General features: G+C 44.5%; 2 protein-coding genes across 3 annotated transcripts; one reads left to right on the top strand and one right to left on the bottom strand.

Moving 5' to 3' along the window:
• Window positions 1-6,358: 6,358 nt before the first annotated feature.
• LOC125511374 (chaperone (DUF3353)) lies at window positions 6,359-10,812 on the top strand. Its single transcript, XM_048676728.2, has 3 exons — window positions 6,359-6,807; window positions 7,656-8,010; window positions 10,439-10,812. The coding sequence occupies exons 1-3, from the start codon at window positions 6,499-6,501 to the stop codon at window positions 10,612-10,614; spliced, it is 840 nt and encodes a 279-aa protein (XP_048532685.1). The 5' UTR covers window positions 6,359-6,498; the 3' UTR covers window positions 10,615-10,812.
• Window positions 10,813-12,038: 1,226 nt separating this feature from the next.
• Window positions 12,039-16,185, bottom strand: LOC125511373 (putative protein phosphatase 2C 28). 2 transcript variants are annotated; one of them, XM_048676727.2, is made up of 5 exons: window positions 16,034-16,185; window positions 14,971-15,348; window positions 14,117-14,484; window positions 13,209-13,445; window positions 12,039-12,611 (listed from the first exon to the last, which is right to left on the bottom strand). In XM_048676727.2, exons 2-5 carry the CDS (start codon window positions 15,290-15,292, stop codon window positions 12,339-12,341), a joined length of 1,200 nt encoding a protein of 399 aa, XP_048532684.1. In that variant the 5' UTR covers window positions 15,293-15,348; window positions 16,034-16,185; the 3' UTR covers window positions 12,039-12,338. The 2 variants fall into 2 exon arrangements, with proteins under 2 accessions (XP_048532684.1, XP_048532683.1); XM_048676726.2 differs by having other exon boundaries at window positions 15,530-16,170.
• Between the last annotated feature and the right edge of the window lie 8,658 nt (window positions 16,186-24,843).

Here is a 24,843-nt window from a genome sequence, read left to right as displayed (position 1 = left end):
TCACGATGCTGAATATCCATTTGAATTCTTTGTTGAAGACCTAGAGTATCTGCCTCGCACCATTTATCATATCATCAGAAAAACTCTATGGCCTGTCAAAGGACATTCCTCTGCAATGAAGCTTGAAGGAGCAATGAAGACTTTGGTCTTCTATATCTTCAATGGCATCAGCTTCAATGCTCAAGACTTCTTCATCAGGTAGTTGGCTGCATCAGGCTCCGACATTTTTGGTCTAAAGTTTTATGCTCCATGGGTAATGCGCCTTATCAAGCTTCACTCTACAATCAACTATCAGTCGTCTGCGCGCAATCATCTTGTCTTCTTGCTAGAGGTTGATCTGTCTGTTGAAGCTATTTACCCAGAGCCTGCTAAGGATCCCATTTATCTTCACAATGTTGATCACCAAAGCTTCACCCAGCCTATTACCCAGAGTTCAAGCAGTTTCTCGAGTTTATCCCCTGGCTGGCAACACACGTGCCCCTCGCGCTCAAACTGACGCCACTGGTAGCACCATTGCACAAAGGCCTCGAAGGCGATCTCGTGTTCTAAATGACCGAGAGCTTCTCATCGCACTACACCAGAAACAGGACAAACATCACGACTGGCTTAAGCGTCAGATGCAAAGCCTCTTGGTGGATTCAACCGCATTCGCAATCTTGCCACCATGAATGCCTTTGTCACTCATGAAACCTGTCGGAGGTCGTGGAAGAGTTTGACATTGCTTAGTGCTGAAGCTGATCTGCAAGATGATGGCTTCACCGCACGATTCAAGTTTGACTCAACTCCTCCCAGGAATGTTCACTAGCGTCGGACTCCCTCACTTGAAGACTCAGCTGCGACAGTGAATGCCAGAGTCATTGATGACCAAGATGATGCAACTTCACCTCCTCCACCTTCAGCGTGTGTCGACACTGCACCAAGTTCTTCTGCACCACCGGACCTCAACGATGACCCTGCTGCCTCACCTGCACCTCATGGGAACACGTAGGCGCTCTATGTCTTCAAACCTTTTTGGTCCTTACTGACAAAAGGGGGAGAAGCATATGAGTTGATAGTCTTCAAGCGGGTCCATACGGGTGGTTGCTTTACCTTTTGCTACTTTTGCCAAGTGCTTACAACTCTTGCTTTTCGATACATTTGGTTCTTTGAGTTGTAACACTTAAACTCGATGGTCGTCTGCTACTTATTTGCTATTCTGTGATGCGATGATAAATTCCGCATGTGCAATGATAAATTCCGCACTTAGGTCATTTTGCAGACGTCCATTTTTCATTATGCATGTCATTATCTTCGTTACATCATATCATGCATAATGAATTGTCATCATAGGTTGAAGAGGATCTCCACAAGTACAACCTGCCATGTGCATTTGCATTCCAAGAGCAAATTACTTATATGCACATCTTCAGGGGGAGCGTTTGCAACTTATAAAGACAATACCCTATCCTTTACAAGTTCACATATTTTATTCCCCGTTGAAAACTTCAACCAGTTTGTCATCAATCACCAAAAAGGGGGAGATTGTAAGTGCATCTAGTGCCACCCCTAGTTGGTTTTGGAGTATTGACGACAAACCTGGTTGAGGGACTAATGTGTTTGTGAGAATTGCAGGATAACACAGGTAGAAGTCCCTCATTTATTCGGTTTTCCTACCAGAGATGACCCCTAAAAATGTATGAAGACATTGAAGTCAAAGGTGGGATGTGAAGACATTCACATTGAAGACTATGACAAGAGAAGACATCGTGTGAAGACTATGGAGCGCGAAGACTTAGTTGTTTCATCGTTCTTTTTCTTCGTTGAGTCATAGGAACCACCGTACTGTTAAGTGGGGTCCAAGTGAACCAGTCAGAATGACTGAAGTGATGCTTAACCAAAATCCTATGTCTTCGAGCGAAGACTATGAGAGCAAATCTTATCCAGAGTTAGATAAGTCAGCTTTGCTTGTAGCCCAAGTAAAGTTGTCGTGTGTGTTTGAAATCTGACCGTTGGAACACGTGTCAGTTCCTTAGTGACCCGGGGTCATTTCGGACAAATCAGGTCGGGTTGCCTAGTGGCTATAAATAGCCCACCCCCTACAACCATAAACGGTTGGCTGCTCAGAGTTAGTGTACGGCTTTTGTCGTTTGAGAGCAACCTACCTCGAAGCCTTTGAGAGAGAATTCCTTGCGAGGATAAAGCCCTAAACACCCAGAGCCAAAGAGTGTTAGGCATCACTTAAGTCTTCCTGTCTGTGTGATCTGAAGACTTATTACACTTGAGGACTATGAATCCTCTAGCCGGTTAGGCGTCGCGTTCTGAGCATCCAAGAGTCATTGTGGATTGCCGGTGAACGAAGTCTGTGAAGGTTTGGAGGTCTGCCTTGAAGACTTACCAGAGTGATTGGGCGAGGACTGGGTGTCCTTAGCTCAAGGGGAATAAGGTGAAGACAAGGTCTTCTGAGTTGAATCTCAGCCTCCCTAACCAGACGTACAGTTGTCACAGCAACTGGAACTGGTCCAACAAATCATTGTCTTCAACGAATCGCTGGTTCTATCCTTCCCATCTCTTTATTTACAGTTGGTCCTTGTGAAGTCATTGTTTGTTTGCATTATCTTTTGTCTTCACTGAGTGACTGCTTGTTTCGATTGGCTTCATACTATCTTCCTACATGATCCATACTGCCTAGCTGCCATTAGTCGTTGTGCTTTCACTTCATTGAATACTTGACTATGGCTTGCTTAGTGTAGTCTACCTTCCGCTGCATGGTAATAGGTTTATTTCTATCGTTTGTCTTCGAAACTCCCATGTTTTGAAGACTTTGTTAAAAATCACCTATTCACCCCCCCCCCCCTCTAGTCGATCACTAGCACTTTCAATCACATCTATAGAGAATGATGTGATTGACTTGACCCATCCGTTAGCTTAGCACAATGATTGTTTAGTTTACTGCTATTGCTTTCTCCATAACTTATACATGTTCCTACAACTATGAGATTATGCAACTCCTGAATACCGGAGGAACACTTAGTGTGCTATCAAACGTCACAACGTAACTGGGTGACTATAAAGATGCTCTACAGGTGTCTCCGATGGTGTTTGTTGAGTTGGCATAGATCAAGATTAGGATTTGTCACTCCGTGTATCGGAGAGGTATCTCTGGGCCCTCTCGGTAATGCACATCACTATAAGCCTTGCAAGCAATGTAACTAATGAGTTAGTTACGGGATGTAGCATTATGTAACGAGTAAAGAGACTTGTCGGTAACGAGATTGAACTAGGTATTGAGATACCGACGATCGAATCTCGGGCAAGTAACATACCGATGACAAAGGAAACAACGTATGTTGTTATGCGGTTTGACCGATAAAGATCTTTGTAGAATATGTAGAAACCAATATGAGCATCCAGGTTCCGCTATTAGTTATTGACCGGAGACGTGTCTCGGTCATGTCTACATAGTTCTCGAACCCGTAGGGTCCGCACGCTTAACGTTCGGTGACGATCAATATTATGATTTTATGTGTTTTGATGTACCTAAGGTTGTTCGGAGTCCCAGATATGATCATGGACATGATGAGGAGTCTCGAAATGGTCGAGACATAAAGATTGATATATTGGACGGCTATATTCGGACACCGGAAGTGTTCCGGGTGATTTCGGAGAAAACCGGAGTGCCGGAGGGTTACCGGAACCCCCCCCCCCCAGGAAACTAGTGGGCCTAGATGGGCCTTAGTGGAGAGAGAGAGAGGGGCTGCCAGGACAGGCCGCGTGCCCCCTCCCCCTTGAGTCTGAATTGGACTAGGATGGGGGTGGCGCCCCCCCCCTTTCCTTCCTCTCTCCCACTCCTTCCTTCCCCTCCTAGTAGGAATAGGAAAGGAGGAATCCTACTCCTACTAGGAGGAGGATTCCTCCCCTCCTTGGCGCGCCCTAGGGCCGGCCGACCTCCCCCTTGCTCCTTTATATACGGGGGCAGGGGGCACCCTAGAAGACACAACAGACAACTGTCGTAGCCGTGTGCGGTGCCCTCCTCCACCATAATCCACCTCGGTCATATCGTCGTAGTGCTTATGCGAAGCCCTGCACCGGTAACTTCATCATCACCGTCATCACGCCATCGTGCTGACGAAGCTCTCCCTCGACACTCAGCTGGATCGAGAGTTCGTGGGACGTCACCGAGCCGAACATGTGCAGATCGCGGAGGTGTCGTACTTTCGGTACTAGGGTCGGTCGGATCATGAAGACGTACGACTGCATCATCCGCATTGTCATAACGCTTCCGCTTACGTTCTACGAGGGTACGTGGACTACACTCTCCCCTCTCAGTGCTATGAATCACCATGATAGATCTTGCGTGTGCGTAGGAATTTTTTTGAAATTACTGCGTTCCCCAACACTTCTTGCCACATTCCGTAACATTTCGATAGCCTTTTCCGCAGTTCTTTTGTGGCCTTTAGTTTTAGCGAATCGCTTGGCAAATAATTTTATAAATACCCCCTACTAGGGTAAGGCGGAAGTTTGTAACCATCCTATCTAGTAATTGTAACAAAAATATGAAAACCTTATACCAACCGTGCAAGCTACGGATTTAGTTTGGCTCCAACAATTAAGCATGTCGGCTAACACGTGGATCTGTGTATTATACCAGTGTCAGTTCATTAAAAGCGGATATTACAAGAGGAGGCAACATATAAAATTATGTCGAAAAACCTAACGAGTGTAGACGTTGTAATGTTTGGCTCTAGAGGTGACATATATGCTTGAAGTGTTTGGTGTCCATAGAATGTGATTCGAGGGTATCCCTTTGCATGTTGTGCACTTTAGGTATACGTTTGAACCAACTTTCTCCAGGAATAATATGGACAACTAGGTATCTTTCTATCAAGTAGCACAGAATTTTGGTTATTGTCGTGTTGTCCTTTACAAAGGCTTTCACTGTTTCAATAGATGTTGCCTCGTAAACGGGTATACATGTCAAGTCACCTTTTCTTACAATAGCGACGAGGTTGGAGAAATAACTCGTGCGCCTTATGTGGGTGTGTTAGGTAACATAATAATAACAGAAAAAGACATTAGAACTCATATGTTACATGCCTTGGAAAGGGAAAAAACATGTGCTTTCACACTTCTTAATTTCATTTTTTTGTTTTGCAAGGTTGTGTTACTCATTCTATAGTCTATAGTTGCCTCAAAAGGAGATAGCCACATGAATGTTGCCTCAAAGGGCTCCAAAGTCAAGATTACCCAGAAAGTGCACAAGCTTAGATTGTATATTAGAGGTAGTACCACATTTAGTTTTTTTATTAATTTTTTCTTGACCTGCCAAAAGGTTGTGTAAAATGAGAAAATCTTCTCATACACAACTCCCACCGTCATACATTTTGCGCCAAAAAGCATGTTGTTTCTTGAAACACCAACGATGGACACGACAAAGAATCATACAGATAAACCATCTACTATAAAACTAAAAATATGCGCCATCGTAGAAAGGAAAATAAAAGGGACAAGACACTATGTTATATCTTGGTACTCAATTAAGCATATTAGTTGATAAATATATACGCATGTTATATTAGGCGACAAACAAAGTTACATAAGATATACTCCCCTAACAAAAAATATGACGTTTTTGCAGTTCAAATTGAACTACAAAAACGCCATATACTTTGATATAGAGGTAAAAACTGCTTGTGTGTGTGGGTGGGGGGGGAGGGGGGGGGGGTTTACAATGGACTCCTCCATTCCCGTTAATGAAACTTAATATGTACATTGCATCAAAGCACACATGTTTCTCCCTAGCAGAGTGCTAAAAAACACCAAAAAAGAACATTGAACAACCATGAACCACACGTGCAGCACGTTGAGTCGTTTTACCACAAAACCTATCCAATCATTTGATCTTCGACGTATTCAAGCCTATCCACACGCGCGATCGTAGACCTCCTTGCCGCATTCCGCAACCGCCTTTCCACGGTACTTTTTGTGGCCTTTGGTTTCAGCGAATAGCTTGACAAATAATTTTATAAATACCCCCCTACTAGAGTAAGGGGGAAGTTTGTAACCATCCTCCCTTGTATTACTACCTGTGATGACTTTTATTAGTCCATAAATCTGCCCTCCTTCAGGCCTTCAATTTTGCCGTCTCAGCAAAACGACATGATATTATGGGACGAAGCGAGTATTATAATATAAAAACCCCTAAAAAGGAAATATAATGTACAAAAGAAAAAAAAGTTAATTGTCACAGATTTCGTGACTTTGAAATGATACCAACAAAATCAATCTTTATCCGAATAAATCTTCTTTTCGAAGCTTATCCGCCTCCTAGAAAAAGAATCCTCAGATTGTGTCCGAAAGCCCCCGACCCGAAGCCGTAGAAATTGGCGGCCGGACGGCCAAAATCATCATCACCCATTAAAAAAAATCTCAACGGTGGCATCCATCAGCTCCGCGGACAGCAGAAGCCGACGCGCACAGGCAGCAGCGCCAGACCACGCGAGCGCAGCCAAAGGAAGGAAAATGGCCACGGCCCTCTCCCTCGGCGGTGCCGGCGCCGGCGCCGCCGGCCACCTCCTCCGCAGGCGCCCCGCCTCCGTGGCCAGGTGCTGCGCCGCGCCCCGCCGCAGCTCCCCCTCGCGCCGCCGGGCCCCGACGCGGCGCCTGGCCGCCTCGCGCGCGGACGACTCCTCGCCGGCGCCCTTCGAGATGACGGTGGAGGGCGCGCTCAAGCTGCTCGGCGTCGCCGAGGGCGCCTCCTTCGACGAGATCCTCCGCGCCAAGAAGGCCGTCGTCGCCTCCTGCAAGGACGACCCGGACGCCGTCGCCCAGGTCCCTCCCCCTCCCCTCCCTCCCCCCAAACTTCTCCTCCACTCCACACCGTCCCCTCTCAACGCTCGCTTGCTGTTCAAGTGAATCCATCTTTGAAAGCATGCTTCGATTGTCCCCACAAGCTTGCTAATTTAGGACGACAAAGCCGCCTCAATCATCAAATTGGTAATGCAAGAATAGCTTTGTATATTATCTTTCAATATTTTGAAGCAAAATCAGGTTATAATCTAGTACTTCCGTACACAGCGAAGAAAAGCGGAGACCTGATCATCACTAATTTGGGCAGATTATTGGCGCACAGTTGTTCCCATGTGATGAATCGAGGCTGCTAAAATATGCTGCTTTTGGCATTAAGTGCGTTAGCTTATAGTGGTAGCACTATTTGTATATCCATGGATGGGCCATGGTGGAGGCGATCATATATGCATATCATATCAATATATCATGTGCTGTCAACTTTGGACCAGTGACTTGGCTTGGCCCGTAGGAAGGGAAGGAGTGTAAATTTCTGTTTCTTCATTTCGACAAGTTACCACTGCCCGGTTTTTCTAAGCAATTTCGTGTGGATTTTTGTCCTTTGTAATAATAACCTTTCTTGTTCCAGCGAACTAGCTGTAATTTGTTCTTGTTTGCTTGTGCAACTTGTCTTCCTGATAAGTACTCTTGCTTGCGCCCATGCCCAATCTTTCAACTGTCTGTTTCAAGACTGAACTGGGGCTCTTAAAAGAAACAACAGGATCCTAAGTTGCTGGCAGCATCAATCATTGATGTTTTAACATATTTTGTTGCACCCGGTATCAAAGGCGTCCCGGATGCGTTGTTTGACTCCGTTTCATGTTTCATTTCAGGTCGAGGTTGCCTATGACATGCTGCTAATGCAGAGCTTATCGCGCCGGAGGGCTGGCAAGGTTGTCGATAGCAGCGTCCGCTACGCCGATGTGAAACCTGTCAAGACTGCAGGAACAGCACCGCAATGGATGCAGTCAGCCATGAAGAACGTGCCTCTCACATTGGAGGCCCCAGCTTCGAGCAGCTTGGGCATCCAGTCGTCCATTTATGGTGCGCTGATGGTTTTCACATATGCTAGTGGAACCTCTACGTCTTTACCATCAGCGTACACTAGCCCTGATGTGCCTGGATTTATCCTAGCAACAGGATTCGGTGCTTCATTGTATTTTCTGTCCAAGAAAAACATGAACTTAGGTAAATTCTTCCACCAGTTTGTTATCGCTATTTTTTATAATATATCTACTCTGATGCTCTACATTTGGTACGGTTCGAACATGTTCTTAGTTTCTGTTCAACACTCTGTCTCTGGCTTCTGCATAAAAAACATGGAAACACTACTACAAACTACTCCTCTGTAAACTAATATAAGACTTTCTAGATCACTACTTTAGAGGTGAACTAATATAAGACTTTTTAGACCACTACTTTAGTGATCTAGAAAGTCTCTAAAAAGTCTTATATTAGTTTACAGAGGTAGTAGTTTTGAAGTTACAATACAACCTATATCACCAGTGGTGTTATCAGTTGCACAACCAACAAGATAAGGCTAGTTCTGCTCACCTGGGCGCATTAATTATTTAATTAAAGCATCTAGTGTTGTTATATCTGTAGCCTTAACTGTTATCTTGCCTTTAGAAGCAGTATTGTCATGGTAGTTTTCTTAGTAGCTGATTTTCTTCCTTATATATTTGCTCAGTTTACTTTCAGTAAAAGAACAACATTAGAAGCATGGAATGAAAATGCAATCCAAAAAAAGGACAGAACAAAGAAAATAAGAGGCACTTGTATGCTAAGAAAGGCCCCTGCTCCAGTGCCAATTAATCCGTGTTGGCTGTAAGGATGAGTAGCAGAGATTGCTTGCATTGCATGAACTCATGCTGGCTACAGGGGTGGTTGGTATTGTTGTTATAGACTCATAGTTCGATGCTTTTACGTCTCTTGCACATCAGCTTTTTAGACTAGGTCAGCAGTTTCCCAAGATTGCATTGTTGTTGTGTAGTGCGCGCCTTGGCATTGTATTGCATGCTTTTTTAGACTAGGTCAGCAGTTTCCCAAAATTTCATTGTTGTCGTATAGTGCGCGCCTTGGCATTGTATTGCATAATTAAACCTGGTTCAAAGAGATCAATACCGTGCAGTGCTGAAAGTCTGTGTGAACTTCAAACGGATACATTGTGAAGCAAATTCAGTTATTCGGCTATTGTAGCAACAAACAAATTGTGTCCCTGTGCAAACTTTTTGAGTAAAAACATAACATGTCAAAACATGCCATGCAGCAATTTTACTCTTGGATGTCCTGTCTACAAAGTTGCTAGTGAATAAAACATGTATGGATCTGGCTGGCTGGCATAAGTCCACAAACCTCCAACCGGCTTTTGTTTTTGTATTGCATATGGATTATATTTTGTAGTCTTTAGGTGAAAATTAAACTTGGTTCAAAGAGACAAATACTCAGCGGTGCTGAAAGTTCTACATTGTCAATCAAATTTAGCTATCGTAGCAACAAAAAAAATTTATTCTGTACACGCTTCTTGAGTGAGAGTAGTACTAGGATGGGTGACCTCCTGGGAAGTCCTCGTGAAAGGGTTTCATATCTAAGGGTTGTGATAGGCTTGGCGAGCCAACGTAAAAACTAGCCAGTCTTTGGGGTATGAAACCCATTTGGGCGAGAGTAGTACTAGGATGGGCGACCTCCTGGGAAGTCCTCGTGAAAGGGTTTCATATCTAGCCTACTCCAACTTGTTTGGGATAAAAGGCTTCATAAGTAAGTAAGTAAGTAAGTACACGCTTCTTGAGTGAGAAGATAACATGTCAAAACAGCGATTTGTTGCTTCAGAGTAGATCTGTAGGTAAGAACGTTAGAGATCCACAATCCTGTATGATTGTAGGTTATATTCTCTCATAGTCTCGTGTGATTACGGGATTGTTGTCATAGTTCGATGCGTGTATGTCTCATGCAACATCACCTTTTTAGTTTAGGTCAGCGGTTTCCCAAGATTACATTGTTGTCGTGTAGTGCGTTCCTTCACATTGCATTGCATGTGGACTAGCTTTAGGATTTAGGTGAAAAGAAAAAAACTTGGTTCGAAGAGATAGATGTTGTCTAGTGCTGAAAGTTTTGTGTGAACTTCAGAGAAATACACTGCAAGCAACTTCAGTTATTCAGCTGTTGTAGCAACAAACGAACTGTGTCCTGTACACACTTTTTGAGTGAAAACATAACATGTCAAAACAGTGATTTGTTACTTGAGAGTACATCTGAAGATAAGAAAGCCCAGGGATCCACAATCATACACGGTTGTAGGGTTATAATCTCTAGTATGATTTTGACAAGGGGTTCTTAGATATCTACTGTCATTGGCTTGTACGCCAATCATACATGGAGCTATTTATCTCTTTACTACCTTAGGTCTTGGATATGCTGTCTTTAAACACGTATGGATCTATCTGGCTGACACAAGTCCACAAACCTCCAACCTGCTTTTGTGTTTGTTATGGCACTGCTTAATTGTGGGAGGAAACCTTGCCCAATGTCCTGTACCTTGATTACTGCTACTCTTGTGCCAACCTTCCTGCTTCGATTTGGAACGAAATGAATGCCTCTGTGGTCCTTGTTCATGCAGGTAAGGCCGCATTGATCACCGTCGGGGGGCTGGCAGTCGGTGCGACGGTCGGGTCCGGCGTGGAGAGCTGGCTGCAGGTTGACATTGTGCCCTTCCTGGGCATCCACTCCCCCGCGGTCGTCGTCACCGAATTCATTCTCTTCTCGCAATTGTTGGTGTCGCTGTTCGTTAGGTAGGGTCTGTGGGCAAGCTAAGCTGTCAGCTGGCCTTGTAACTGACTGAAAAATGGTGCATCTTTTCCCCAGAAGATGCAAAAAGCAGCTGTGTATAGCAAAAACAGTACTACAGCGGGGATCTAAGTCCCTTGTGCTTCAATCATCACTTGTATCTAGCCTTTTTCTCCATTGTCCAACCCGATTTCATTTGTCGGTTTCTTCGCCCTTGTTTGGAAATTGTGGTGTGGACTGTGAAGTTTGTTTTCGATAAAGGACACTTTATTATTACTTAAAAGGTTTAAGCATTACACCTGGCATCTGCATAGCTGAGATGCACACGGCCAAAATCAAGTCCAAGTTTCAAAAAAATCGAATAAGGCGGGATACAAGCAATCATGTGAAGACTGTATAACGCCCAAGACTCTGAAGTTTGTACTTACTCACAAACCACATCATGAATCCTAGGCTGAAAACTCGGCCTTGCACTGAGCTTTGCATGCAGCTGAAGGTTTTCAGTATGTGGATCAGTAAGATTCAGGCCTTCTTTGGTTCATAGGATAGGAATTTCATAGAAATAGGAAAATCATAGAAAGTGGGATGACATGCATGTCAATTCCTATAAAGAAAGAGATATCATTTGGTGCATAGGATAGGATTTTTTCCATTGAGTCTAGGCTAATGTTTTTTTCCTCCAAAACGTGAAGGATTGATTCCTATCCTACATAGGAATAGGAATCCATTCCTACAAACCAAAGGGCTTCAAAAAAAAATTTTCCTTTGCAAATCCTATCCTATAGAATTCCTACAAAAATCCTACAAACCAAAGAAGGCCTCAAAGGAAGAACAACTTGCGAAGATTTCGATCGTCGAATTTCGGGCGAAGTCGGATGGCACCCAAGTTTTGTTTCTCAATTTTCAACCTGTGAAATTTATGCAGAACTTGCTCGATTGCGTTGTTTTTATCTGTGAAATGACAAGCTGCTTGTCAGCTACTCCCTCCGCCCCATAATATAAGAGTGTTTTGTGTAAAACGCTCACAAAAACGCTCTTATATTATGGGACGGAGGGACTAATTTATTCTACCGCCACTCCAGTAAAATTCAAAGCCCCATGAGAGAGACAATTGGGCCGTTTGATGCCCAGGCTATGGGTGTGATCCAAGCTAAACTTAATTCTGTTGGACGACTGTCCCAACTGGCAATCTGATCAAGTTCAGAGCACCGCACCACACGTGCTCCCCCAGGGCCAGAATCCGCGTTGATATCCTTCTCATGTGGTCATGTCGGCACCAAACCATTGGCCTACCTTGCTCACCCAGATACAGAGAGTCCAAGTTCATTCCATTTCATAATGAATCTGCTGCAAATAATTGGAGGCACCCCTTGTCTTGACCCAACAGAGTCAGTCAAGCCAGGCACCCGGTTTTCGACGGCGAAAACAAGAGATGGAAGAAGACGGACTATTGCGAAAAGAGACGGCGATGTTCCGGACAAATTTACAGCCACCTTGTTCTCCTCTCTCATTGGAGAGGAGAAAAGGGATAGGTAAAAGAACAAAGGGGAGGAGGCGGAGGGGGCGAAAAGCATCGCTAATGGTGGTGATCTAACATTATACCTTGCTATCAGTACGCTAATTTAATTACCCGGGTGGAGCCTGAGCAGTTTCACAGCAGCAGGAAGCACTCTCTCTGCAGATGCTCTCGTCATAGAGTTTCTCTTCTCGGCGCGGCGGCTTCTTCCCCTTCTTCAGTAGGTGCTGCTCACCATGGTGGGGGCCGAGAAAGGCGCGAGGGAGTTGGCGGGGACGCTCACGCCGCCCCCTCGCACCGACACCGGCGGGCTCTTGCTCCACCCCGCCCTGCTCACCGCGCTCGCGTCCAGGAACACCACGACCACCGTTATGTCGTCATGGAAATGCCGCCGCACCCCACGCTCGATCTTCTTCAGGTCCGAGTATCTCATCTCCCTCTTCTTGGCCGCCTCTTGCATCGCGGCTTTCACTAGCTTTCGAGCGATCCCCTGGTGAAAAAGAAAAAGCATAATTTTCAGGAATGGGCGAAAATGATCTCATGCCAGAAGTAGGCTTGATTTTGACAATACAGCAGCCTAGGGATGACATGCAACTTGAGGGTTTTTTAACGGTATGTTGCTTGAAATACTATTTAGAGCTTAGACTAGGAAAACAACTTTAAGTGGAGAAGTGGTAAATACTCCCTGCCAATTGAAAGCACAAGCATCCACAAGTGCATAACTTAGATTATACTTGCTTGAAATAGCGCCTAGAGTTTAAAATAGCAAAACAACTTTGAGTAGAGAAGGGGTAACATACTCTCTACTAGTAAGTGATTGAAAACCCAAGCATCCAGATAAAGTGCAGAACTTAGGCTACACTTGCTTGAACTTATAGTAGTTTAAAATAGCAAAACAACTTTTAGTCCCACCCATACAAACAAATAAAGGCATTAAGAATATGCGTATATTTCCTACATGCTGGTCATATATTTAATGAATTGGACAGGTAGTGAGCCTCGAAAGGAATTTTGGATTTGAATCATGGAAACTTTTTCTATAGGGATGAAATCCATAGAGATCGGAGAGTGGGAGAAGAACGCATACATTACGAGGGTTACTTTGGACAAGGTCAACTGCTTCCTGATTGCTGAGGTGCTCCCATAGCCCGTCAGAAGCAAATATAACAAACTGATCACTCGGTTGTATTTGGTGAACAGCAATCGCAGGTTCAGAACTAAGAATTGGCTTCTTGAAGGTTTCCCGGAGCCGAAACTTGCTATGTAGAGGTGATCTGTTATACTCTGGTCTTTTCAGATATACATCTCCGATAGATCTTGAGATCTGCAGAATATTACCTCACCTCATAAGTTACAATTGAAGAAAAACAGTAGTAGAGCACCCCAACTGTATGTATACCAGTATATATAATCCAGAAGAGAAAATTTACAGGAGCCTATAGACTGCTGTGTACACAAAGTAATAATATGTCATGACTAAAATCCCGACTTGCAATAACTGATGGTGTTGATTAGCTCAAAAGTTAAGCGTGAAAATGACGATGACCATGGGTGACTGTAGAATGAATCACTTCCTCCTGCCTCTTGCTGGCACGCTTCTGTTATACAGAAAGCATGAACATCAATCTAGCATAGTCATATGGGACAACAAGAGGCCCCAGTCATAAAGACGGCAATTATACAGCACCAAATCTTACCACACATTTATTTTTAGATATAGGAAAAGCATGTTATATTATGATGATGCAACCATATTTAGTGCAGGCACTTTGGCTCTGAGAACGATTGACTTACCTAATACCTAACTTGAAACAAATAGCGCAGATGCACAAGTAATTATCCATACTCCGGAACGGAAAAAATAAGTGGAATTGTGATGAGATGGACAGATGATGTAACTGCCGCGAAGACTTCTAACAACAAATTAATAATTATCTAGGCAGGTCTAAATCTGAGAGTGATCTTATGCGCCTCACGGTACAGAATTTCGGTTACCTGGATGAGGCCCTTCACACGCCAAACGTTGTGTTTCAGAACCACGATTTGTGGATCATGAGGGTGTGATGACTGTAGCTCCTGCCTAACTTCCTCATAGCACGCGTTGTGCTCTGCCGATAACTGCATGGCCACAACCTGACCGGTCGCCTTGACAAGCCTTCCGAGAACCGCACGCGAGTCACCGGCGTTTGCGATGTAGAGAGTTCCGGAGCAAATCACGCCGACCAGGCAGCAAGAGCCCACTGCTGCGATCTGAGGCTTCATAGACCATTCCTTGCTGACTACGGAAAGGAAGCCGTCCTCGGTTGCTTGGAAGGCTTTCCGGATCACATCGGCCGACATGCACTTGTGCTCGGTTGCAAATCCTGGAAAAGGAGATTGTTTATCATGCACTGACACTAACAAGGCTAACAATGAGTAAGAAACAGCCCCCAGAAACAGAAAACAATTAAGTAGTGGAGTATAACAGAACAATGTCACCATCAACAGAAGACATAAGCAGCTAGAAGAGATGAATTTATTCTTTGTGAGATAGTATAATACTAGCTCACTGCCGGTGACCACGCCATGTGTGATGCAAGCTTAGAAACAAGTCTACTGAACCTGCAATATTTTCTTCTGATGATGATGATGATGTTACAGCAATGAGTGCCAAAGCTATGACAGACAGCCCTTCCTTTTTTTTATGAGAAAAATCAGCATGATTATTATCACAATCATGCTCGCAAGAATTGCAAAAGCATGAACATCATAAGTTGGCATTTGATGATTTCATCATCAGTGCGTGGCGCCTCCCAAACTTAAAAAGAGATTAGCAGATGGGGATTTTGGGATGGGGCATTGGGGCTTACTTCTGAGATGGTGGAACATGTTGTCATTGATGAAGCGGGAGGTCTCCGGGCCGCCATGGCCGTCATAGACGCCGACGAAGGTGCCCTGCGGGCCGGGGTCGGCCATGGAGAGCGAGCCGGACTCCACCTGGCTCTGGTCCTCCAGCAGGTTGTTGGCCTGCACCACCGCCATGGAGAAGTCGCCGGTGGCCGCCTGGCCGGCGTCCTTGTACCACAGCAGCCCGTCCTGGCGGCCGGCGGCGTCCGAGCCCTTCTTGCCCCGCCGCCCGGCCCGGGACCGCGCGCCCCAGCACGACCTGAAGTAGTCCATCACCGCCGCCATCACGCCCTCTCCCCGCAGCTCCTCGCCGGCATCCCCGGCCTCCGTGTCCCCGCCGCCTGCAACCAAACAGAATCATCAGTACCGCGGGTCAAGATCAAAAATTCCCCTCTCAGCAACCGGATCGCGGCCAAGGATCAATCAATCAACCAAGAAGCCGCGTCAATCCCCGCCACCCAGAATCGCCCGGCGCAGAGCGCCGAATCAGATCGAGAGAAAGAAAGACACGAGGCCCCTCACCTTTTCCCCCCTCTCTCCGTCCAAGCCCAAGAACTCCCCGCCGGGTTCGTGCTGGGATTCTTGGAATCTACTCAGATCTGGCGCGGGCGGGCACGAGCTCGGGCGCACGAACAGCGAGGGTTGGGTGGACTGGACGGACCGGCGGCCGCGCTCCAGGATCAAAGAGAAGAGAATCAAGCAAGCAAGCAAGCAAGGAGCTTGACAGAAAGGAAAAAATCCCCTCCCCGGCCGCCACGCCGCAGGCCTGCTGCTTTGCTTTTCTCCCGGTGATTGAGCACTCGCTGGAAGTGGAAGGAACAGCTCAGAGGCAGAGTGGTCTCTCCTCCTCTCTTGTGAGTTGTGAAGCCACACCCAAGCCAACCCCAGCCTACTGCTACTAGCACTAGTACCAAGACCCAGGGGAGCGAGCGGGGGCAGGAAACCGAGGGGGCAGAGAAGCCATTAAAAGAAGAGCAAGAGGGGGGAGAGGAGGCCAGGGCCAGCAAGGCAGAGATGGGCTCCTACCAATCCTGATTCTTGTCACTGGTTTGTGGTGCTGTGGACTGCTGCAGGTGCAGGGCTATGTGTGCTCCCTCGACCCCGCTCGACTCAGTTCAGTTCACTTCCCCTTCTTCCTCCCTCCCACCTCATCTCACCTCGCCTCACCTGCCATGGGTGAAAACTGAAAACTGGAAAGAAAGAGAGCATCTTTTTATAGCAGGGGCGGTCGTCTCTGTTTGCAGAAAACGATGGCCATATAATTTATTACTAATCCTCATCACACCAGTAATTATTTTGCATTGAATTGGCACCACTGTTTTGGAATGCCCCGTTCCCACTGCTGTTTCTTGATGGTGGTTTGCTGCTACTCCAATCTTCTCCTCATTGAATTGATAAGCTTTTGCTTTCCTAATACTCGCTTCGGCCCATTGTATTAAAGAAAAGTCTTACATTATGGGATTGCCGAAGTATTCTAGTACTACTACCATCTCCTTTTCGGTTTATAGGCCTCAATTCAAAAATCTCACCAACCAAGATAGATAACGAGTGGTGGAATATTTTTTTTAGTTTGCAAAAGAACGCAATCAATGTGCCCGTTTTCTTCACAAAATTGTGTTTTCAATGTGTTGGTTACAATGCATGCATGAATAAAATAAATGCATTGGTCAATTTTTCTCGCATGCAATGATTTAATGCACCTTGAAATTCGAGCCTGTGATGGGGAACAATTAAATCGAGATTTATTAAATGAAAAATATAAAATTTTGAGATAGGATATATAAACGGGAAAGGAGGGAGCCACAATGTTCATACACATGAGAGGGAATGAGACAGAGAGGATCTTGGACATCAGTTTAAAAAAAAAGAAAAAGGAAAAGGGGATGGATGCATGTTTCCATGGGGAGAAGGTCAAAGGAGTGCATATCATCAAATCTAGCCTGGAAAAAGGCTCCCCTCACTCACATGCATGCACCCATTAAAAAAGGTCAAACCAACACTTTTTTCTCCTCCTCCTCCTCCTCCTTCTTGTTCTTATTTCTTCATCACTATTATGGATGGACTATTTTGTCACAGTTGAACTGCCATTTGATGGAAAATTTATGACCAAGCCTTGGTTAATTAGCAACCAGGGGGCACCAGGCTGCAGGTTTGCAGAGGACACAGCTGGCCTTGGCCATGGAGCTGTGGGGCCGATGGCTGGATGGGTCGCACCAGGTTGTGCGGTCCTTGTTTCCTTCACTCGTTTTTTGGTGCCATGCATTTCCCAGCTGCCTGCAGGAAAATATGGTCAGAATCATTTCAAGTGAATCGTCTATTTGCAAATAAATATCATCTATTTGTAAGTCGCTTGAAAATTAGCGGAGCGCTCTACGGTCACGCGCTGACTGCGTGATTACTTATTCCATTCGGTTTTCCTTTCTTTCCCTTTAGGGAATTTGCCGAGACCCGGCCTCGGCCTACTTAAACGGTTGCCGCTTGTTAGAGACACGTACTGCCTCATGTCCTTTTTACTTCGCATGTTAAATTTATGCGACGTCAAAGTCTTTGAAGTTTGACCATGTTTATACAAGAAATTATGGGCATTCATAATACAAAATCAATACAATTAGATCCATCATAGAATATATTTTCATATTTGTATTTATTTGGAATAATGAATTTTGATAATTTTTAATATAAACTTGGTCAAAGTTTACGTGTTCTGTTGATCATAAACTACTTGATCGGACGCCACTTGTTTGAGACACACATTTTTTCCCCTTCAAAATAGTTGTTTCTGCCATCGTTGTGACACGTGTTTTTGCCATCACAACCTACTTAATTGATCCTTGTTTCCTTCATTCGTTTTTTGGTGCCATGTGTTTCCCAGCCGCGGGAAAGGATGGTGAGAATCATTTCCAAATGGATCGTCTATTTGTAAGTCGCTGAAAATTAGCTGAGCGCTCTACGGTCACGCCAACTGCGTGATTACTTATTCCATCCAGTTTTCTTTTCTTTCTTTTTAGGAAACTAGAAGAATGCCCGTGCGTTGTAACGAGATATATTAAATCTTCTAGTATGTAGGCTTGTGATTTACCTATCTATAATAATGCGATTGTGTAAATAAATGATTATCAAATTATGTCCATGAATTATCTTATATTTTGATCCGATGTTTGGTAAATAATTAAAGTGGACCTGGTTCAGAAGGTAAGTAAATTAAGTTGATCTATTATCATACAAGGAAGGTTGGATGAAGGGGTGGTGAGAAAAAAGATGAAATGAGAACCTTACGTTCTTTTTAAGTAGTAGAGATTTGCCGGGGTTTGAGAGCCGACCCCAATCTACTTAAAGGGTTGCCGTTTGTTGAGACACATACTTTTTTCTCTCTCTATAACATGGTTGTTCCTGCCGCTGTCGTGACATGTGTTTTTGCCGATCACAAACTACTATCGGCTGTCATTTGTTCGAGACACGTATTTTTCATCAAAATGGTCTTTTCTCTCGTTGTTCTGACACATGATTTTGCCGATCACAACCTACTTGATTTGTCGCTGCTTGTTTAAAGCACATATTTTTTCTTTCCTCAAAATAGGTGTTTCTGTCATCACCATTGCACGTATTGTCGCGATTCTAACCTACTTCATCGGTTGTCGCTTGTTTGAGGCACGTATTTTTCTTCTTAATAATGGTTGTTTCTATCGCCACCGTGACACGTATTTTTGCCGATCACAAACTACTTGATCGCCCGCCACTTGTTCAAGACATGTATTTTTTTTCTTCAAAATTGTCGTTGTGACACGTGTTTTTACCGATCACAACCTACTTGATCAGTCATCGCTTGTTTAAGGCACACATTTTTCCTTTTCTCAAAATGGTCGTTTCTATCATTGCCATGACATGCATTGTCGCGATCCTAATCTACTTGATCGGTCACCGTTTGTTCAAGGCACACATTTTTTCTTTCCTCAAAATGGCCGTTTCTGTCATCGCCGTGATGCGTATTGTCACGATCCCAACCTACTTGATCGGTTATCATTTGTTTGAGACACGTATTTTTTTATTTAGAATGGGCGTTTCTATCGCCACCGTCACACGTATTTTTGTCGATCACAAACTACTTGATCGGCCGCCACTTGTTTGAGACACGTATTCTTTTTCTTCAAAATTCGTTTCTATTGTTGTGACATGTATTTTTTGTCGATCACAACCTACTTGATCGGTCACCGCTTGTCTAAGACACACATTTTTTCTTTCCTCAAAATGGTTGTTTCTGCATCGCCGTGACACGTATTGTCGTGATCCCAACCTAGTTGATCGGTCACCGCTTGTTTAAAGCACACATTTTTCCTTTTCCGAAAATGGTCATTTCTGTCATCGCCATGACACGTATTGTCCCGATCCCAACCTACTTGATAGATTGCCATTTGTTCGAGACACATATTCTTTCTTTAGAATAGCCGTTTCTATCGCCACCGTGACACGTATTTTTGCCTATCACCAGGCCCGTCGATGAGGGGGAGCGAGATGAGCGATCGCACAGGGCCCCTAAAATCCTGGGGCCCCCATCGAGAGAAAATCAGGAAAGATCGTTTTCTTAGATGCCCGCTGAAAAATTGCTAAAAAGACCAGGAATTCACGAAATCACTAATTAAGGAGTACTCGTTGCAAAGAACACTTACTTTCCCAGTTCGCGACGAGTGACGCACATGCAGCGTGCCACTTGTCGCAACCTGGGAGTTTTCCCTTTTTTCGTAGATCCGTTTATTCAAAACGTTTTATCTCTTAAACCGTGCGTCTAAATCTCGAACCGTTTTCACCATTGAATTTCTCGCGTCGAGATCTTCAAAACTAGATCCCATGTTGATAGATTTTGATGAACTTTTTTTTTCACGAAAAAACTGGGCGAAAAAACCGAACCGGGAGCACGGTTTTTTTCCCTTTCCGAAAGAGGCACGCCTGTGCCTCTCGCGAAATCACAACCGTGCCTCTCGTGGAAACAAAACCGTGACTCTCATGGAAGGAAAAAAATAGAGAACGCATTTTTTTTCGTTTTCGAGAGGCACGACCGTGACTCTCGCGAAAGCACAACCGTGCCTCTCGCGAAAACAAAACCGTGACTCTCGTAAAAGGAAAAAAACAGAAAATGCGTATTTTTTTCCTTTTCAGAGAGGCACGGCCGTGACTTTCGTGCAAGCACAACCATGCTTCTCGCGGAAGCAAAACCGCAACTCTCACAAAAGAAAAAAACACAGAAAACACGTTTTGTTTTTCCCTTTCCGAGAGGCACGACCGTGACTCTCACAAAAGCACAATCGTGCCTCTCGCGGAAGAAAAACCGTGACTCTCGCAAAAGAAAAAAAAGCAGAAAACACATTTTTTTTTCCGAAAGGCACAGCCGTGACTCTCGATAAAGCACACAACCGTGCCTCTCGCGGGAGAAAAACCGTGACTTTTGCGAAAGGAAAAAAAAAAGAAAACGCGTTTTTTCGCGCAAAATTTTTTTTGATCGAAAAGCTAAGAAAGACCGGGGGAAAACCAAAACGTCGAAAAAACCTGAGAAAAAACCGTTTAAAAAGCCGAAAACGCGTGTGCAAAAATAAAAAAATAAAATCCGAAGGAAGCGTCCAGAGCGCGACACGTGGCGAATGGCTGAGAGCGCGCCAAGTGGCGCTGATCGTTGCGAGGCTCCCAAGGAGCGCTCGTTAACTAGTTGCTCCCAGGAATCCAACCGTCATACGTGTACGTGAGCTGTTTACTGGGCTGCGATATGATAGAAGGTCAGAGGCCCAAAAAAAATACTATCACAGAAGTTTGGAGGCCCAATGGCACGATCGGAACAGGCGGTGAACTGGCGTCTGGGTCTCGCGACCGGCGATCGGCGAAGCACCAAACCCTTGCCCTGGGCGAGGCCCTAGTAGTCATGCCGGCGCCGGCAGTTGCCTCCGATCCGATCCCACTGTTGATGGTCTTCCTGCCGGCTGCCGTGAAGATGTAACAATCACATAACGCGGCTCCGTCGGTTCGTTGCTTCAATCAGGACTGAGGAACACATCTACATCAGAACAACCCAACATGCGATATGGGGACCACCGGTGGATGGCTGGCTCAAAGCAAACGTGGATGGTGCTACCTCTCGGTCGGGACAAGACGGAGGTGCGGGTGTCGTTCTCCGAGATGAAACGGGTGCGTTAGGGGGGCGGTTTCTGTCTTCCTCCCAGGGATTGCGCAGGCAGAGACCACAGAGTTGTTGGCATGCAGAAGGGCGGTGCAACTGGCGCTACAACTAGATATTCCAAAACTGCATGTGGAGACCGATTGCCTTGGGGTTGCTAGGATGCTGAATGAGAAGGAAAAGAACTTGTCGGCGGTTGGCATTGTCGTTGAAGAGATCAAGACAATGACGAGGAACTTGGGTGATTTCAAGGCTACATGGGTCCGGAGGAGCGCTAATAAAGCGGCCCATGAGTTAGCTCGCTTTGGTTTATATAATGGTGTCTCGGTTTCGTGGGATTTAGCTCTCTCAGATTGTATTCTAAGTATTGTTTCAGATGAACTACCGAATATTCTCTAAATAAAGTGGGGAAGTAACTTAAAAAAAAGAACTGGTTTTTATCTCCAAGAGCAAGGTTCTTTTTTAAATTTATTTTCTTTGTATTTGAATGATCTAATCATCTAGCGATCGTTATTATTTGAAACTAATTAGATTCTGTTTGATCAAATGATCGATGATCACTAGTAATTTCTTAGGTTTTGTTTACTAGCTAGAGGGGTGCTCCTTTTTGGTAGAACATAAGGTTTGTTTATTGCTTTGCTATCGTTTACCTTTTTAGCATTAGTATTAATATTTGATATATGCCTCAATAAGGTACAAATAAAACGGACATGCAAATATATAATAAAATGGGAGTATGCTTTACGCATATTGATTTTTCTCTTATGTGAATTATTTGAAATTTTGGGCCACATTTTGTTTTTCGCCCGGGGCCCCGAATTCCTGGAGACGGCCCTGCCTATCACAAACTACTTGATCGACGGCCACTTGTTTGAGACATGTATTCTTTTCCTTCAAAATTCTCGTTTGCATCATCGTTCTGACACGTGTTTTTGCCGATCACAACATACTTGATCGGTCATCGCTTGTCTAAGGCACACATTTTTCATTTCCTTAAAATGGTCGTTTCTGTCATCGCCATGACACGTATTGTCGCGATTCGAACCTCCTTGATCGGTCACCGCTTGTTCAAGGCACACATTTTTCCTTTTCTCAAAATGTCCTTTCTGTCATTGCCATGACACGTATTGTCGCGATCCCAACCTACTTGACGGTTGTCATTTGTTTGAGACACATATTTTTTCTTTAAAATGGCCGTTTGTACCGCCATGATGACACGTATTTTTGCCGATCACAAACTACTTGATCGACCGCCATTTGTTTGAGACACGTATTCTTTTCCTTCAAAATTGTTGCTTCTGTCCTCGTTGTGACATGTGTTTTTGCTGATCACAACCTACTTGATCGGTCACCGCTTGTCTAAGGCACACATTTTGCCTTTCCTCAAAATGGTCGTTTCTGTCATCGGCATGACACGTATTGTCGCGATTCGAACCTCCTTGATCGGTCACCGCTTGTTCAAGGCACGCATTTTTCCTTTTCTTGAAATGGTCGTTTCTGTCATCGCCATGACACGTATTGTCGCGATCCCAATCCACTTGACGGTTGCTATTTGTTTGAGACACGTACTTTTTCTTTAAAATGGTCGTTTATATCGCCACCGTGACACGTATTTTTGCCGATCACAAACTACTTGATCGATCGCCATTTGTTTGAGAAACGTATTATTTTCCATCAAAATTGCCGCTTCTGTCGTCGTTGTGACATGTGCTTTTGCTGATCACAACCTACTTGATCGGTCACCACTTGTTTATGTCACACATTTTTACTTTCCTCAAAATGGCCGTTTCTGTTATCGCCATGAGACGTATTGTCGCGATCTCCACCTAAACGATTGCCGCTTGTTTGGGACACTTTTTTTCTTCTTGAAAATGGTTGTTTCTATCGCCGCCATGACACATCTTGCGATCCCAGCCTACTTGATCAGTTGCCACTTTTTGACATACATATTCTTTCTTTCTTTCTTCAAAATGGTCGTTTATGTCATCGTTATGACACGTGGGTCCCACCTCCCCCAACCGCTGAAAGAGTCTGGATCGATAAGATAGTCTTATCTTAAGCCTTTGCGTGTATTTTAGATATGACAATAAAATTATATCTACAACGGGTTATCTTTTAGCCTTATCTCTAATAATCAACAATTCCTAAAAATATGATGGGACATATTGTACTAAGAGAGATCATTTTTTAAATAAGAGAAGACAATTATTTTCTTATGAATTCTGTCTCATCCATCTCAGCATTTATCTTATGTGACACTCTTAAGATAATACCATTGTACATGCCCTCATGACAAGGAACATCTTGTGCTTGGATAGGGTAAACTGTCTTGAGCGGGAATTGAGGAACAATGTCATTGGCCATATAGAGCCAATCCTTAACTACTCCTTGATACACACATTTTTTTCTTTTCGTTTCTCCCGCCGCCGTAGTACGTAAAAAAAGCCCGTAATTAGCCCAAATACCATCTGATCCATGTTTTTTTAACAGGACCAATTTGGTCCATGTTTACGATGGTTCCTAAAGAAGCACGAAGGGCAGCTGATTCTAGTAGCATCGGTGGGTAGCATTCCGCGTGCCCGGGCTGAGATCTGAGGCAACTTTTTTTTTTGAAAGAACCGGTGTATCACCGGCGTTCATATATTAAGCAGGTAGAGAGTGGGAAATATGTTCATGATCAAATGATCATGAGTGGTTACAAGAGGGGGGGGGGGTGTCAAATCAAAAACACCTATCCTAGCCTGGATCCCAAAGTGGTGTTGCAAGGCACTTAGCCCCAGCTAGCTTCCAGACTTCTGCATCTCGTCTGATCGCGGCGATCACATTACAAATTTGGTTATGCTCTTGTCTGAATGTTCTATTGTTTCTCTCCTTCCAGATGTGCCATGTGACAAGGAAGATCATCGTCTTGAGCCTTTCTCTGAGTCTTGGCCTTGATTGTTTGATGAGATTGCGCATTCTGCGTGTCTCCAACTACTCGTACAACGTTGTTTTAAGATGAGATAAAGGTGATGATGTTCGGTCAGGATGATTCTAGAATAATGACTTGTCATGTCTGAAAACAACAATCGCATGGCATCGCGTTGCGTGGGCATATTCTATATATTGCTACATGGATACCAAAAATGTTAGCCTGCCAATGTAATGAGGTGCCGAAAAGCTAGTGGCAATTCTATTATTGTCTGAAATGCTTTGGATTACTCGTTACGCTTTCAAGTAGCTAAGGTATATGCATGTTTTAGAGTTTGGAATATATGTTTTGAGACGGTTATGGTGGGCTCGTGAAAACCAGCGAAAAGTAGGCTAAACTGAATAACCGGGTTACCCGCAAAAGAATTGAATCATTGTTTTCACGAATTGAACTAAACCCTCCATTAACCGCGGGTAATAGTGTTAAAAAATAGTTTTCTTGGATCCATCCAACATTGGCGTAAAAAGGTAGGCTAGTTACCAGCCTTCATTGATTCCGAAAATCGAACCGTGGTTTCAACGGTTGAAGCCGAAGCATGTTTTGCGAGGGAATCATCATAGAATATGCCCATGACGGCAGTCGGTCCAGGCCCAATGACGCTCGGGCCCAACAAGGGACGATACAAGTCGACGGCCGGTCTAACAGCGGGTCAACAATCCTAAAAAAACGGTCAATAAACATAGTGTTTTTTTTTGGAGGAACAAACGT

The sequence above is a fragment of the Triticum urartu genome, chromosome 5A, assembly GCF_056163025.1.
Source record: "Triticum urartu cultivar PI428250 chromosome 5A, HENAU_Tu73, whole genome shotgun sequence".
NCBI lineage: Eukaryota > Viridiplantae > Streptophyta > Magnoliopsida > Poales > Poaceae > Triticum > Triticum urartu.
The sequence above is the reverse complement of the archived record's forward strand: the minus strand, read 5'-3'. Positions and strand labels throughout refer to the sequence as shown.

Bases quoted from the DNA above. Each gene is read 5' to 3' on its own strand.
- LOC125511374 (XM_048676728.2), top strand. From the start codon at position 6,499: ATGGCCACGGCCCTCTCCCTCGGCGGTGCCGGCGCCGGCGCCGCCGGC. The intron at 6,808-7,655 runs GTCCCTCCCCCT...GTTTCATTTCAG, and splicing joins ACCCGGACGCCGTCGCCCAG to GTCGAGGTTGCCTATGACAT. The intron at 8,011-10,438 runs GTAAATTCTTCC...TTGTTCATGCAG, and splicing joins CAAGAAAAACATGAACTTAG to GTAAGGCCGCATTGATCACC.
- LOC125511373 (XM_048676727.2), bottom strand. From the start codon at position 15,292: ATGGCGGCGGTGATGGACTACTTCAGGTCGTGCTGGGGCGCGCGGTCC. The intron at 13,446-14,116 runs GTAACCGAAATT...AATATTCTGCAG, and splicing joins GTGTGAAGGGCCTCATCCAG to ATCTCAAGATCTATCGGAGA. The intron at 12,612-13,208 runs GTATGCGTTCTT...CTTTTTCACCAG, and splicing joins TCCAAAGTAACCCTCGTAAT to GGGATCGCTCGAAAGCTAGT.